A 15,720-nucleotide genomic window follows, 5' to 3' on the forward strand; every position below is an offset into this window, starting at 1 on the left:
GGGAGATGTGGTGGTCAGAGGCTGCCTGGGGACCAGTGACCATAAAATAATATTTTTTTCAATATGCAGTCGAGCTAAGAGGGGCATCAACAAAACCTCCACTCTGGACTTCCAGAGGGCAGACTTTGGCTTATTTAAGGAACTAACTCATAAAGTACCTTGGGAAACAGCCCCTAAATACAAAGGGCTCCAGGAGGGCTGCACCTACTTCAAGAAAGAAATCCTGAAGGTGCAGGAACAGACTGTCCCAATGTGCCAGTTGCTTGAACATGTCCAGCAAAGGGCAACACAGCTTGTGAGGGGTCTGGAGCATAAGCCCTATGAGGAGCAGCTGAGGGAGCTGGGGTTGTTTAGCCTGGAGAAGAGGAGGCTCAGGGGAGACTTTATTGCCATCTACAACTACCTGAAGAGTGGTTGTAGAGAGGTGGGGGTTGGTTTCTTCTCCCAGGCAACCAGCAACAGAACAAGAGGACATAGTCTCAAGCTGTGTAGGGGGGAGTTTAGGTTTGATCTTAAAAGTTCTTCACAGAAAGAGTGATTACCCGTTGGAATGGGCTGCCCAGGGAGGTGGTGGGATCAATGTCCCTGGAGGTGTTTGAGGAAAGGCTAGGTGAGGCACATAGTGCCATGGTCTAGCTGATTAGTTAGGGTTAGGTGATGGGTTGGACTTGATGATCTTGGAGGTCTCTTCCAACCTGGTTGATTCTGTGTGATTCTGTGTGTAATTAATGGAAACATACCCATTTATTTTGTTTTTATTAAAAAGACATATTGTTAAATAAAGATTTTTTGACCAAATTTCCTTTGGCTATGCCTGTTAAATATGTAACTAGAGAAATTATTTGTCTGTTTTAATTTTAACAGCACATTAGATGCTGTGGATTGATGGGACAGTATTATTATAACTTTGGTGTATAGTAAATGGAATGCTTAATGACTGAGCATAAACTTAGAAAAACTGTGCCTTTGGGAGGTTGTGAAGCATGATGGACAGGAAAGAGCATTTAATATCTCAGAGGTGTAATTGGCTTAGAGAAGCTACTTGTCCTTGAGGTTAATATCACCAAGTTTCCCACCACTTCACTGAATAAGTAATCTGGCTATACTACATTGATGACTGAAATCTGCCAGTATACTGCGCATTACAATGTAGCTAAAGATTATTAGTAATTCCCCTGTTTAGAATGCCAAGACAGTAATTCTGATTAATCTGTTTCACGACAAACTCTGGGATAGAAGGAATTAAAACCATTATGCACTTACCTCTGCTCTAATAAAATAATGATTCTTTAAAATAATGATCCTTTAAACATTATTTCAGATATCTTCACCTGCTTGAAAACATCTCAAGATCTGCATCATCACTACTCAGGTAAAAAGGAGGCACCAGAATGATAGCTGAATACTTTAACAAATTAAGTATAACATTAGTTCCCTTGTCCCCTTCTGTGATTTTAATTTTGAAGAGTTGCACAACTGCTAACTGCTAAGAAGGTTTTGTATTAACCAGAGTGTTTAGCACTCCGATAAGGAAGTTATGGATTATTTTCTAGCTGCTAATTGCTCCATTTTGGGTATTTCTGGCAAATCCAGAGCAGAATGTAGATAACAGATTTCAAAATATTAGTGGAAACAATGAATAGAGCTCCCAATCCTTGAGGAGCAGAAGAAGCATTCATTTGTTTGTAGCTGTCACTTCCCCTCACACCTCCCACATCGCCTATCTCCTTGCAGGCACTGATTTCTTCAATTAATTGGTCCTGTACTTAATCTGTGTTTATATACCTATGTAATCCTGGAAATCTGGCAGGAAATAAATAATTTTAGTGCTAATTGCTAGCAGTCCTGTCTTTCCCTCAACTGAGTATGCACAGATTTTTCTCATAAAGCTTGGATTTCGTTTTCTCTCCCTGGAGGAGAACAGATCAGAGTTTGCCAGTAGATGTCTCTATTGCCCACAGGACTTGGCCTCCTTTGAAGTGACGCCTGGGGTAAATCAGAAGCATTAGAAGCCTCCTGAAGTTAAAAAAAAAAAAAAAATGCGATTTTCACTGGGAATAACACCCCCTGGTTTGTAATCAGTGTACAGGAGTAACATCTCTGACATCATAGCATTAATTTGGCTCTTGTCAGGCACACTATTTAAGATTAGATAGGGCTTTCTAACACAGATGAGAGTGCTTCCCTTGTTGACAAACATCTCAAGATGTTTCCAATGTAGGTTTTCTTTCCTCAGGAAGATTGGGATGTAATTTAGCCCACTAAGCCCAAAAGGTTGGTATTAAATCCTGCACCATATACAGATTATGCATTGGTTTTGCTATCAGATAGTGCCAGCAAATACAGTTCTGCCTCTCTTTACATCCAAAATAATTTGAGTTTTTACTCAAGTTCAGCAAGTAGTGCAAGTCCACTTCAGATTGCTTCTTGACACTCTGAGTGCTGGCAGCTGTGACTGATGCACAGGTCTGGCAGCTCCCCTGTTCAAATACTTGTCCCTGCTAATTTTGTGACTAGAGCATGTTCCTTGTTGGGAGGCATCAGGGGTGGACCTTAATTTTCAGTCCATGCTCCAAAACTACTCAGGCATGTTAAAAAATGTCTGATGAATTTGGAGTAAACAAATCTTGAAGTGGAATCCGAAATGTAGATCTTCTCAAATAAGGATCCTAATTCATGAGGCAACATGTCATGGAGCCCCTCTGATCTCTCCTTTTGGGCTAAATAATTCATTTCTGCTCAGAGAATTAATCTTAAAAAGAACAGACAATGTCTAAGATCTGGAATCTTCTGTTGTCAGGGCTTTTTGATTTGGACACTAGTTTTATCTGCAGCCACTGAATAGAAAAACTAGGAACTATAGCGTCCAAGTTTCCTTCTTATTCTGGTCTCACCAATTTGTGGCTTACTTCACACCTCTCTCCTCCTTCTTGATAACTGAGTCATTGTGAGCATAAATCCATAAATATTTAGCTGGCACTCTGAAGTTTTGAAGGTGTTTGCCTGAGAAATAAGCTGCTAATTAGGGAGATACAATAATGTTCCTAGTGTTGTTTGGCAAGGAGCCCAGATGAGGAAACAGAGCAGGGCAATCCTGGATTTTCCTGTGATGCCTTGCTAAATATCCATGTGCTTCTGAGTCTGATGAGACAGGCAGTGAGAGCAGCTGGGGCCAATGCATCTCATTGGCATAGTGTGAATGTTGCTGCATTGGAGCCAGTGTGAGGGGGAGGTAGTGGCAGCTCTTGGTGGAAGGGGGAGGATGAAGAGTTAGCAGAAGCAGTCATTCTAGCTGTGGTGCAAGGGGCTTGTCCCACAGAGCCTATTTTCTTGGAAGGATGGAATCAATGAACAGGAGAAAGAATGGCAGCTGATGTTTGTAAGATACAATGGGCCTGCAAAGGGAAATTCAGGCTGATTGGAGTGGTGATCATACCTGACACAGGACTGCACTGAAGCCGCTTTGGCTTTGTACACTACAGTGAAGTGCTGCCAGGTGCTTTTGAAACTTAGCCAGCTTGTTGTTTATTCACTGTAATAGTGAAATCTGTGTTGTTTGCAGCTGTTGAAAGAAATAACTTAATGAGACTTGCTCAGACCATACCGTTTACACCAGTCCAACTCTTTGGTAAGTACCAGTTTCACGTCTGTGTTTATTTTTTTTTTCCTTTATAAATAGTCTATGCATTGTTCTTTTTCTGACTGTGTTTGAGAAATTTCCTGATTCAAATCCTTCTATAGACAATTCAGGTCAGGTTGCTGAGGGCCTGTACAATTACATTTGTGTCAGCCTGTAAATTCCTCAGATTTGCTGGACAGCCTCTTGCAATGTTTGACTGACTTCATTGTGAACCTAGAATTTTTCCCAGTATTTGTTGAGGTTTCCTTTGCTGTAGCTTGTACATGTTGTCATTCATGTGATTACTGTCAACCTCAGAGATGAGTCTAACTTTATCTTCTCTATACCTATTAGCAGCGTAGGTGATGACAGCAAAAACATTCCTTTTAACTTTCATTATCTTCATCATCTCTGTTTCTCTCCCTCTCTCTTTTTTTCTCTCTCTGCCGCATGCACATGCATTTATATATATGCATAGTATATCCAATGAAGAAGAAAACCAGGTACTGGCTGAAAGGGCATTACTTCTGTACCTGGAACGGAAGACTAGTAAAACAACTGTGCCGTAACTGAAGAGTGAGGGAATAACACATAAATACTAAAATCAGTGGGCAATGTTGCCTTAGAGCAGAGAATTTCTGCCTCTAGACAGTTCAGATCTAGGTTCCTTCTATTCAATGGGTAGAATACTTTGTCCTACTGCAAGTAATTGCTGATACTTGCAGCATCATAGGATTTATTGGACCAGATTGTTGCAGATAATTAATATAACTATGAGCATATTGAACATTCTAATCTTTGAAGCTCCCAGGAGATACCTTTCTAGGTATTGAACTGTCAAAAGACAATAAAACGAAGAATTAATGTAAGATTAAAACACGTCTCATTATAGTATCTTATTCAAGTGCTTTTCCATTACTTTATTTTAAATTAAAATGTGTGACAATTGTGATATTTGACAGCATCTACAGTTGTGAAGCACCTACTCCTGAAGGTAGGCTCGGGAGCAAGGAGGAAATCTACTAGTTGGTGCTTCCTTGTGCCATGCTTTGCCATTTTGCAGTTTAGTTACCTCCTCACCCTTGCCAGTGAAAACCTGTTTCTTGGAAATTTATATTACAAAAAATATGAGCTGCAAGAAGGAAAGCCAAGTGTAAAAAAAAGGGTCCACTTTCCTGTTCAAAATGATGGTTACAGAAAACCAGTTGTAGAGAGCAAAGAGGTCTGCCTGCTGCATCCTCTTCTTTAGACTAAGCAATCCCAGTTCTCTCAGCTGCTCCTTATAAGATTTGTTCTTTAGACCCTTCTCTGGACATTCTCCAGCAACTCAATGTCTTTCTTGTAGTAAGGGGCCCAAAACTGAGCACAGTATTTGAGGTGTGGTCTCATCAGTGCTGAGTACAGGCGCATGATCACCTCCCTATTCCTACTGGTCACACTGTTCCTGATACAAGCCAGGATGCTGTTGGCTTTCTTGGCCACCTGGGCACACTGCTGGCTCATGTTCAGCTGGCTGTCAACCAGCACCCCCAGGTCCTTTTCCACTGAGCAACTTCCCAGACATTCTACCCCAAGCCTGAAGCCTTGCATGTGGCGGTTGTAACCCAAGAGCGGTACCTGACACTTGACTTCGTTAAACCATAAAATTGACTTCAGCCCGTTCACCCAGACTGTCCAGATCTCTCTGCATGGTCTTCCTACCCTCAAGCCGAAGATCAACGTGCCCACCCAAACTGGTGTCCTTTGCAAACTTACTGAGACGTGCTCAATTCCTTCATGCAGATCATTGATGTAACAGAACCGGACCCAATAGTGAGCTCTGGGCATCCGCAATTGTGACTGGCTGCAAACTGAATTTAACTTCCTTCACCAGAACTTTTTGGGCCAGGCCATCTTGCCAGTTTTTCACCCAGTGAAGTGTATGCCCATCCAGGACATGAGCTGCTGCTAATTTGCTTTAGCTTGTTCTCCCAGGATTCCTTCTCCAAAGACGGTCATGTCCTTTACAGTCTAATTTCCCTAGCTCATCATGACCAAGTCACCACTTCTGAAACAGATTGGTAGTCTGTGTAAAAAAGGTGGCGCTCTGCAGCCCTTTAATTTTGTGTTTTATAACAATTGTAAGTTGTGTGTGTGTGTGTTTGCCTTGTTTATTCAGGGCCTTTTGTTTGTTTGTTTTGTTTTTATTAAGCAGAGTTATGTGGAAAATACTGCAAATGTTCCATGGATCTTGATTAATTTAAAACAAGTCTTGTTGAAAATCACCCTACTGCATAAGTGCATAAACAAAGGGAGCCACACTAAGGATACTTAAAATTCATACATGAGACGAAATGGTAGCCCTGTAAAAATATATACTTTGAAAGCTCAGTGATTTTTAAGTATTTAAAAAACTTGCCAAATGAGATTGGTTTACTAAATAGGTTAAGTTTAGGCTGGGGAAGTTTTCGCACAGATGAAGAGTAACGACAAAAATGCTCTCTTTTAAAGTGTGGCTTAAAAGAGTGTGTAAATGGTTGACTTCTGCTAACAAAAATTCCTTTTATCTAAGCTGGAGAGGAAGTCACAGTCTATCGTCTAGAAGAAAGTTCACCTATGAACCTGGATAAAAGCATGTCTTCCTGGTCCCAGCGTGGTATGGCTGCAATGATCCAGGTCTTGTCACGGGAAGAGATGGACGGTGGTCTACGAAGGGCCATGAAGGTCATTTGTACTTGGTCCGAGAATGATGTGCTAAAGCTGGGACAAGTATTTATTGTGAAGTCTTTTCTGCCAGAGGTCATTCAGACTTGGCAAAAGATCTTTCATGATGGCGCAGTGTTACATCTTTGCCTGAGGGTGAGTACAAATCTGAAGGCACCCTGATGTACCTCAAATGTTACATTCCATACATGTGTCTTCAGCATGGTTGATGTGTGGTTTGATGTTATCTTTTGGAAAGGAAAAAGGTTTTGAGGAAGGTATGCCTCTCATTATATTATAAACAGTGTGTATATTTGTTTTGACATTCATAAAATATCTCTTCATGAAAATGAAAGTGATCTTTGTAACATTAATTTCTTCAGGAGATCCAACAGCAAAGGGCTGCGCAGAAGTTAATCTATACCTTCAATCAAGTGAAGCCTCATACTATCCCCTATACTCCAAGGTAAACCCACTGCCTTTAAGTATTAGGTGCCAAATGTTTCACTTTTCAGCTGTGTCCCAGGTCAAGTACAGTCTTCTTTTCTATAGTGGGTTGAAATAGCTGCTGCTTAGACAGTCTAATGATAGTTAATTTTTAGAGAGGAAGGGTATGCATTCCTGAACTTTGTCTTTATGGCTACTGTGATAGCAAAACAGACCTCTTCATAATGCTGTTCCTTAGACTCAAGTAAGAGTTGCCTTATGTGCAACTAATGTAAGACAATCTGATGCAGTTCATTTAGAGTGGGCTGGAGTAAATCAGATTATGTTGTTTGTCCATAAGTTATACTTTCTGATCAAGTGCTTTGTTTCAAGAATTAAGGAACCAAGAATGCCTGTGTGTTGTCTTCCATATGCTACCTCCTGCTGTTTAAATGCTGAAGCTAAGGAAGGTGTGTCCTCCTTTTGTTGTATCTGCTTTGCCTAAGACTGTGTACTGACTATGAGGATGTTCATTACCCTGCTGGCTGCTGACAGACAACATTTTTATCTACAGGTTCCTGGAAGTTTTCCTTATCTACTGCCATTCAGCGAACCAGTGGCTGACCATTGAGAAGTACATGACTGGTGAGTTTCGGAAGTACAACAACAACAATGGAGATGAGATTATTCCCGGCAGCTTGCTTGAAGAACTGATGCTAGCCTTCTCTCACTGGACCTATGTGTACACCCGTGGGGAGCTCCTTGTCCTGGATTTGCAAGGTGACTGCTAGCATGGAATCACTGTTTGAAACCCAATGAGAAAAAATTATCTCAAAAGAGAATTCAATACTCATTCCTCAGTATTGAATTCTGTTCTCATTTACATATTGGCAAAGCTCAAGAAAGCTCTGCACTGATAAATGAGTGTCCACAGAAATCATCAGGTTATAGATTAATCATAGGTTAATGTAGGTATAATGGGAAAAGAGTTTTACTTCAAATACATCTAGTCTGAACGGGCAAAAGAGCAGGCAGATGAAGTGTGCGGGAACATTTCAGCCAGCTCCAAAAATGCACTCCACAGTTAAGGTATTTTTATTTTTATTAAGATATATGAATAATACAGAGATTTAAGGGTACCTATGTAAAAATGCACATTTTATGTATGGGCATACCTGTCAGAAGAATGTGAACTGCCATCTGTATTTCTTTATTTTTCATATTAATAAATCTGTAAGCAGTTGATATAAGTTGCAAGCCAGAATGCTGTTCACAAAGCCTGGTTACTCCTTTAAAGAGCATGTGATCACTTTATTGTACATGTGCAAGTAGTAACATGGTGAATTTTAAAGAGATAATATGGCTGACAGTGTTCAGAAGATGCTCATCAAACGGTATAAATACTATTGTTTGTCATTTCTGTCAAGGGAAATGTGTATGAATAGACAGAGACTTAACATATTTACATTTTACAGTATTCAGAAGTTGTGAATAAAAAAAAAATGCATGCTTATTGTACAAAATAGACCGATGATTCCATCCTTGCCTTCATTTGGTTTAGCTGCACATGAGAAAAAAAATACAGAGAGAATAAGATTGTTTTCACCATCACCTATGAGAATTTGTCTGAAGTTTGCTTGGGTTTATTGTACAACTCTTGACAGTTCTAGACCAACTGTGTTGGCTCAAAGATGGAGAGTTTTAACCATCTGTGTAAACCCCATCAAGACCAGAGCTTTAGTACTGTTTCAAACAGTCTGAAATCTGCTTTAATTTTGGACTTGTATTTGTCTTGTTACCTAATCTGGAGTTCTGGAGTTCTGGAAAAGTGCAAGGTCTGCTCCTCTTGTTCAGATAGGATTCATCTATATCACAATCTACTGTGTAATACCAGCACCAGCTCCACATGCATACACACCACATATTGTCTAATTTACATCAAGCAAAATGATCTTCATTGAGGAGCATTGCAGTTTGGGGGTATTTCAGTCACAATAAGGCATTTCTATATTCTACTGGTTTAGTTTGCAGAACATGTATTTATGATCAGTGGCCTATTGAAACAAAAATAGTTGCATAAGTTGCATATCATATGGGCATAGATTTTTTTTCCTTTGTATGAAAGTGCAACAATTTCCTCAGATATTAAAAAAAAAGAACTTTTTGGTACAATGGTAGCACAACATTAATTTGGGGAAAATGGCAACATAGGTATCAGAATTCAGGTATCATAATGAAGTTATTTGTTTAGTATGTACCCATGACTGCCCAGAAGAAAAAGGAGATAACACACCTAAGCATTTGCAAATCATGCAGTTGTGGCTTGTTGAGTTTGTTACCTTGAAAAGAACATGCATTTGAGGGTAGTTCTGTTGATATCAGTAAGATCCATATCTTTAAACCAGTTTCAATAGCAGTCTTATGGTTGGTCACATTTTTCGTAGTTGAATTTCTGCAAAATATTCAGTGCATTTGCATAAGCTTTCTGTCTACATAGAAACAGACTTCAAAGCAGATGAAGTCAAGACTCTAATAAGAACTCTGCAGTATAATTTGCCAATACTTAACAGATTTTTATACTCCAAACATTTTCTTTTTGACTCACAACCACTTTAACTATGATACTTTATGATCTTCAAAGAAAGTTAATTATTTTTTAAGTGCCAGATTATGAAATTGTAACTGCCTGTCTTTGTAACACACACTGTTGATTTTGTTCTAGGTGTTGGGGAAAATCTTACAGATCCATCTGTGATCAAACCTGAAGACAAAAAGTAGGTTTCTTTCTGATGTAATTATAATTCACTCCAGATATTCTGCAAATAGTCCATATACTTAGGTTATTTTTTTTTATGTTTTGTTTGAAAATTTTAATTATTTTTCACGTGATGTTTGGGTTAAATTAAGGTATTATGGCAATGGAAAAACGACATCCTGTACTGTGTTTTGGAGGGCTGTGGGCTTGGGTTCTGTAAGTGTCATAGCTCCCAACATGTGGCGAATGATGGAAAGGTGGGGAGAGTCTGTGTTGCTGTGTTGCTGTGCTGGGAGCACAGCAGTTTTCCAGGGCTATGCAGAGACCAGGAATGGGAGATAGAAGATCCTGTAAGTCTCTTCACAAAATTGTACCGAAGGAGGTCACCAATAACTTAAACATGTCAGACCAGGTTCTCCTGCCTCATGGAGCACTGTTTTCATGGACTATGAGTCATATGAGCCATTGGGCTTAAGAAGGATAAGGAGAGGACCTCTGGATATTTCATCTTTCTGATAGGTCCTAGGGGTGTGTTTAAGCATACTGCATTTTACAATCTCAGAGCTCATCTATGAAAAGTTGGAAAACTAGAAAGACTACATAGAAGTAGCAGTCTGCTTTCATGCATCAAAATCCAAAATCAGAACCATGGCCATTTTCCCATCCTGCAGTCTTGTTTCCTGATGGTATTTGCTGTAGTGAGAGAAGGAATGGTGTTGATAGTTGCTCTCCTACAGGATCCTATTGTCTGGAAAATTCTCCTATGTCTGTCCAGCTGTGCCCTGGCATCCAGGCATCTCCATTGTCTTGACCTCAAATTGGCTTCCTTTTTTTTTGGCTCATGTTATCTCAAAAGACTGTCTCATGTTTGGAAGGAAGGAAGCTATAAGTATGAGTGATCTTGATATAATACGAAGGGTGGTTAACCATAGAAATATCAAATGGCTTGTCTAGACCTGAGAAAAGGTAGTTTTGGAAGCAGGTACTTATAAGGTCCTGGGATCATTGTTAATATTTCATTAAGAAGATTAGTAATAAATGACTGTATTAACATTGTATGAATGCTGAATTATGAGTGTAGATGTATTTGCCATATATTTATTTTGCAAACAACATCAAAATTATGCTGAGCACTTCAAAGTGATGAAGTCTTTGCCCTAAGTAGGTCATAGGACTGTGACATAAGCACAAGGATAGCAGGATAGAGAGACAGAGATGTCAATCGTGTAGTTGTTTACTAGATTTTAGCAAAACATTTTAAGGTATTGCTGCAGGTGTATAAAAGTCTGGTTTGCTGCTGTTCAAGGGAATTTTTTTAATCAGCTGTAGCATAAACTGTTATAGTTATTACTGGAGACTGTGGCCAATCTTTGACCACAGTACTATACATGGCAACATGGCTTATGCTCTTTAAAATAAGAGTACTCTTTATCTACATTATCTTGGAGCATATGTTTATTAGTCCTTTGCTGTTAAATAATTTTGTCATATTTACTAAAATTTGATCACACAGATCTTACTTTAAGAACTTTTTTGTTATTTTTTTATCATCTGCAAAACAGTCAAGTCCTAGTTAAAGAGTAGGTATTTATTAATTATTCAAAACCAACTTGATTTTCTTATGTTCAGAACAGCAGGTTGTGAAACTATATTGTTTTTGATTCGGGGATTTAAAGGAGTAAGGCAGTGAAACCATGGATGGATTCTGTAAGCAACCAGCAGATACTCAGTTCTGAAAAACAATTTCTAAAATAGTAATAACAATAATAATGTAAAAGCACTATCTCTGCTCTAACCTTAATTTACTCACGAAAGAAACATTTTTGGCAGTAGCAAGAACCATTTTAACTTTTCACTTTTAGGTAAAATACTTACTCAAAACCTGTGCACTGTCCCAAAAGTTGCTTTGAGCTCACATTCTCTTAAAAGCCTGAGAGAAAATAGATAGCATGTGACTGATGAAGCTGATTCAAGTGTTAGCACTACTTATAGCAGATTATTTATGTTTTGCTTCTTTAATTCCACAGATTCAGTAGCTCACGTCACTATCTTATAATCAGTCTTTTCTTTCATGCATCCTCCATACTGCCTTGAAATGGACTTTGTAATGACAAAAAGTAACCTCTTGCTCTGTGATAGTGCATGTGTCTTGGTTTTACACACAGTACCAATAAAGGAACTGTTTGGAAAGTATGCCTTATCCTGTGACATCTCAGATCCTAAGCTGATGGAAATTGGTGTAAGTTCATAGATGCCTAACATCAGTTGAAGATCTGGCCATGTGCACTGTGTAGGATGTATGAAGAGATAAAGTGAATAATGAATGAATAATGTTAATGAAAAGATTTCCTTCATAAGCAGAAGTAATCAAGGTACAGGAGCAAGCTCATGATGCAGTACAGTCACTGCAGACTACCATACCAGCCAAATGTTGGGAAGAATTGCCTTAAAAACAGTGCTCTGGATGCTCTGTTTAGTGTGTATTGCTTGCCAAATCCACAACAAAATATGTGTGCATAAATCTCTCACAGACACTAGGTACAGAGTGTCTGCAGTGCATACTCAGGCACAAGGAAAATAGTGGGCTGAGTTTCAAGTTAGAAAGAACCAATGCATTCGGCATTATTCTGCGAGAGGTGAGAAAAACAGTGCTAACCATCAAAAATCTCTTTGCAAATGTGAAAAGGAAGAGTCAGAGGTGCTAGGTCTCCTAGGTCTCCTACTCCCCTTTAAAAGCTCTCAAGCCTATAGTGAGGGGCTGAAGAGTAGATGCTTTGTTCTCTGAAGCTGCTCATGAGCATGTGTTTTGAAGAACAAATCTATTCAATTTTACCCAGCTATACAATTCCAGCCAAACAATTTATAGTTGAATTGCTGTCATTAGACAAAATATCTGCATGAAACTACTGTTTCTGTGCTGTAGAAACTGAACTGCCTTCCATCAGTAAAGCCTTGGAAATGTCATATTGTGTGATTTAACCTTTTGTAGCTCTGGACCATAAGCAGTACTTTTTTGCATCATCACAGTCTGTGTTGCCTGCCTGCTGGTCAGGGCCACTTTGATACAATCTGGAGTAAAAATATTAGGTAAGGTTTTTTACAAAGAAAGGAACATGTTTTGATTTTTTAAAGTCCATTAGCTCACATTAATGCACTTGTATGGGAAATAGGAATGCTGGGCTTTCAGGTTCTTGGAGGCAAAATTTAAACATTTTTTAGCATTAGAAGGGACCCAAAGAGTTCACTGGTTCTTCTTTTGCACCAGGTAATTCTTTCCTATGCACATCTTTTAGGGACAAATTTTAAGGTCTTCCAAAAATGACCTTAAAAGCTTCCCAGAGCATCTGGTTTTGATACCTTGCTGTTGTCACTATCTGAAATATTTTTCCTGATTTTCTTCTTGAAACCTTATTTTCTGGTCCTGTCTACTGCTGACAGAAGCAAAAAATTCTACAAACTCAGAGACAGTCACCATCTTCTAATTTATTTACCTTCTAGTCTGCCCCCTAATATTTTCATGTATGTAATGTTTTCTAGACTGCTGGTCGTTCTTGTAATTTTCTCAATTTTTCTCATTATTCTTGAAATACTTTTTCCCAAATCTAAATGTGGTATTCTTCTTAAACCATTGCCAGTGACGGATAGAGAGAAAGGATTACTTCATATATGTTGCAGACAGTATTCCTGTTATTGCCTAACAATGCAAGGAAATTACCAGTCTGTCTTGTGCTATTTACTGCACTTTTCATGGAATAGCAGTTAGATCAGAGGAAGTATCAGAGTGGTTCTGTTGCCTTGGAGTTAGTGACTGTGTTCCCAATTTTTTATGCCTGCCCAAGCAGATATTTTCTATTCTTGTATTTTGCTAGATTATACCAAGGGATGGAAATGGCTATACAGCATCATGCAGGATTTAAGGTGTAAAGATGGCATTTAAATAGTATTTCAGTTGCCTTGTTTGATGTACTAATTTGCAGTAAAGGCTGATTAGATGAGTCTGTCAGATGATCCCAAAGACAAATAATCTTTAGTGTCTGCCAGAAATCGGAGAGAAACTAAGTTTTCTATAGTAGTTTTGGCTAGTCATTGTTTTCCTCCTGTGTGAAAGGGGAGAGTGTCTTATCTGAAAACTTTTTTTTTTTTGTTTAAAGAGAGCATATTTTTTTTAATATGGATTACAGATAGATTTGAGAGAGTTAAAATCTTTTTCCATAGCTTGTCTGAGCTGTAATTGATTTCAGATTTAAAATGTGTTGTCTTCACTCTGCATTCCATTAAAATAAAATGCTAGCATTCACAAAGTTTCTTTGGAAGTGTTTCTTGTGTGCTGTGTTCTGTGATACCTAGAATGTCAGTTAAATTCTTGAGAATAATTTTTGAGCAATTTTAAAATTAATGAATGCTGATCTTTTGAAGTGCATTAAGAATCTGTTACAATTATATGGTACTTACAATGCATGTGTGGATATAGCTTGCTTCTATTTGTAATTGTGTCAGCTTCATTCAGAATATGCAATGCACTTCTACAAATGGATCCTGTTGTAACATTGCTGAATTGGACAGCATGCAGACACATGAAAATGAGCACAGGATGAAGCCAGTAAATTTCAGCACTGTACTTTTTTGTTGTTGTTGTTTTCTTCTGCTGCATATTGATGTGAGTAGCACTCAGCTCGCTTTTGGCTTTTGGTTCTTAAATAAAATAAAAGTAAATCCTTGCTAGCTCTGGTTTGTTCCCAGAGCTTGTGCCATCAAAACTGGAACCAAACCATTTGCTTGATGAGAATGAGCAATGGCTGCTATAGAGTTATCAGATTCTGGCATATGTTGTCTAAATGTCACTATGCCCAAATTCCTTTCAGCGTTTTAGTAGCAACTGCTGGGTCTGTCTGTATCCCATTAGAGCACTTCTGAGTTGCAGCCAGAAAAAAAAGCAGTGTGGGGTATATGTAGGCTAATTACCAGAACTGGCAGGTTTTTTTGTCCCAGAGCTAAGAAACCTGTGAGGTATGCTAAGCTTGGAGTATCTTCATACCATGGACTAACTTTTCTCTGATTTAAAAAGTTAAAAACTTCATCATCTCTCACCTCTACAATTGCTTTATTTTGAGTTAATTGGTTATTTAATAATATTTCTTTTAGATCTGGAAAGATGGTATTTGGACCAGCAAACCTAGGAGAAGGTGCAATAAGAAACTTCATCACAAAACATCGTTGTAACTCTTGCTGCAGGAGGCTGAAACTTCCTGGTATGAAAAATATTCCGATATCAAATCTAAACCTTCCCTGGTACAACTTAAGACCATTTCCTCTCATCCTGTCACTTGTTACTAGGGAGAAAAGACCACCCCTCACCTCTCTATGACCTGCTTTCAGATAGTTGTAGAGAGCAGGGAGGTCTCCCCTCAGCCTCTTTTTCTCCAGACTAAGCCCCAGTTCCCTCAACTGCACCCTGTAAGACTTGTTCTCTAGAGCCTTTACCAGCTTCGTTGCCCTTCTCTGGACTCTCTCCAGTACTTCAATGTCTTTCTTGTAATGAGGATCCCAAACTTGTAGTGAGAGTGCCCTTCCTTCCAGGGCCTGCATGGAGTAATAATTGCTCTTTTATTCTGAAACAGTGTTATTAGTTTTGTGTGTCTGTGGCAGCTAGAGATAATAAAGGGGAAAATGAGCTGAATGAATACAGTCAGGGAAGGTTCATATCAGCTCACACCATTTTGAGTCCCTCCAGGGTTCTTAGCCATCCAGCTCTGATTTGACCCACTGCTGATTTCCTTCTGGAAACAGCTAATAGACTGCCACCAGTCTCTGGATTGGACACTGCCTGGGGTGCTTGCCAAACACTTAGCTGCGTTATTGAAATTATTTTCTTGCGGTAGATTTGAGACGAAGTGACTGCACACTGGAAAGGGTCAGTCCAGTCTTCAAAACAGAAATGGAGACGAGCACCAGAGGAGCTGATGATACAGATGAGCTTTCGGAGTATGACACACAGCTGTGAAGCAGCGACTGTGAGCAGAGCCTATGTGTTTACATGCCTGAAAACATTCCTTTCATCAGAGCCGTGGGTCAGTCTGAAAGAACAAAATGCAAGTGTCTGAGTGCAGCATCTGCCTTTGACAGATTCTATAGGCAAGAAATAAAACACTTTGCCTTTATTTGCTTTCCTTCTGTGCTCCTGTGCTGATCTTTCTCATACAGTTCAGTGAATGATAGGAGCAGGTCACTCTTTTACTGT

General features: G+C 39.1%; 1 protein-coding gene across 1 annotated transcript in view; it reads left to right on the forward strand.

Annotated features, from left to right (window-relative positions):
* The window catches only part of TRPM6 (transient receptor potential cation channel subfamily M member 6), an 86,684-nt gene extending 71,201 nt beyond the window's left edge, over positions 1–15,483 (forward strand). Inside the window, exons 32-39 of the mRNA XM_054397585.1 lie at positions 1,322–1,372; positions 3,563–3,628; positions 6,171–6,457; positions 6,685–6,767; positions 7,302–7,507; positions 9,450–9,501; positions 14,625–14,731; positions 15,362–15,483. Of these exons, the coding sequence (XP_054253560.1) occupies positions 1,322–1,372; positions 3,563–3,628; positions 6,171–6,457; positions 6,685–6,767; positions 7,302–7,507; positions 9,450–9,501; positions 14,625–14,731; positions 15,362–15,483 (974 nt within the window). The remainder of the gene's footprint in view (positions 1–1,321; positions 1,373–3,562; positions 3,629–6,170; positions 6,458–6,684; positions 6,768–7,301; positions 7,508–9,449; positions 9,502–14,624; positions 14,732–15,361) is intronic.
* Positions 15,484–15,720: the final 237 nt, after the last annotated feature.

This window comes from Indicator indicator, chromosome Z, assembly GCF_027791375.1.
Source record: "Indicator indicator isolate 239-I01 chromosome Z, UM_Iind_1.1, whole genome shotgun sequence".
In the NCBI taxonomy this organism is placed as follows: domain Eukaryota; kingdom Metazoa; phylum Chordata; class Aves; order Piciformes; family Indicatoridae; genus Indicator; species Indicator indicator.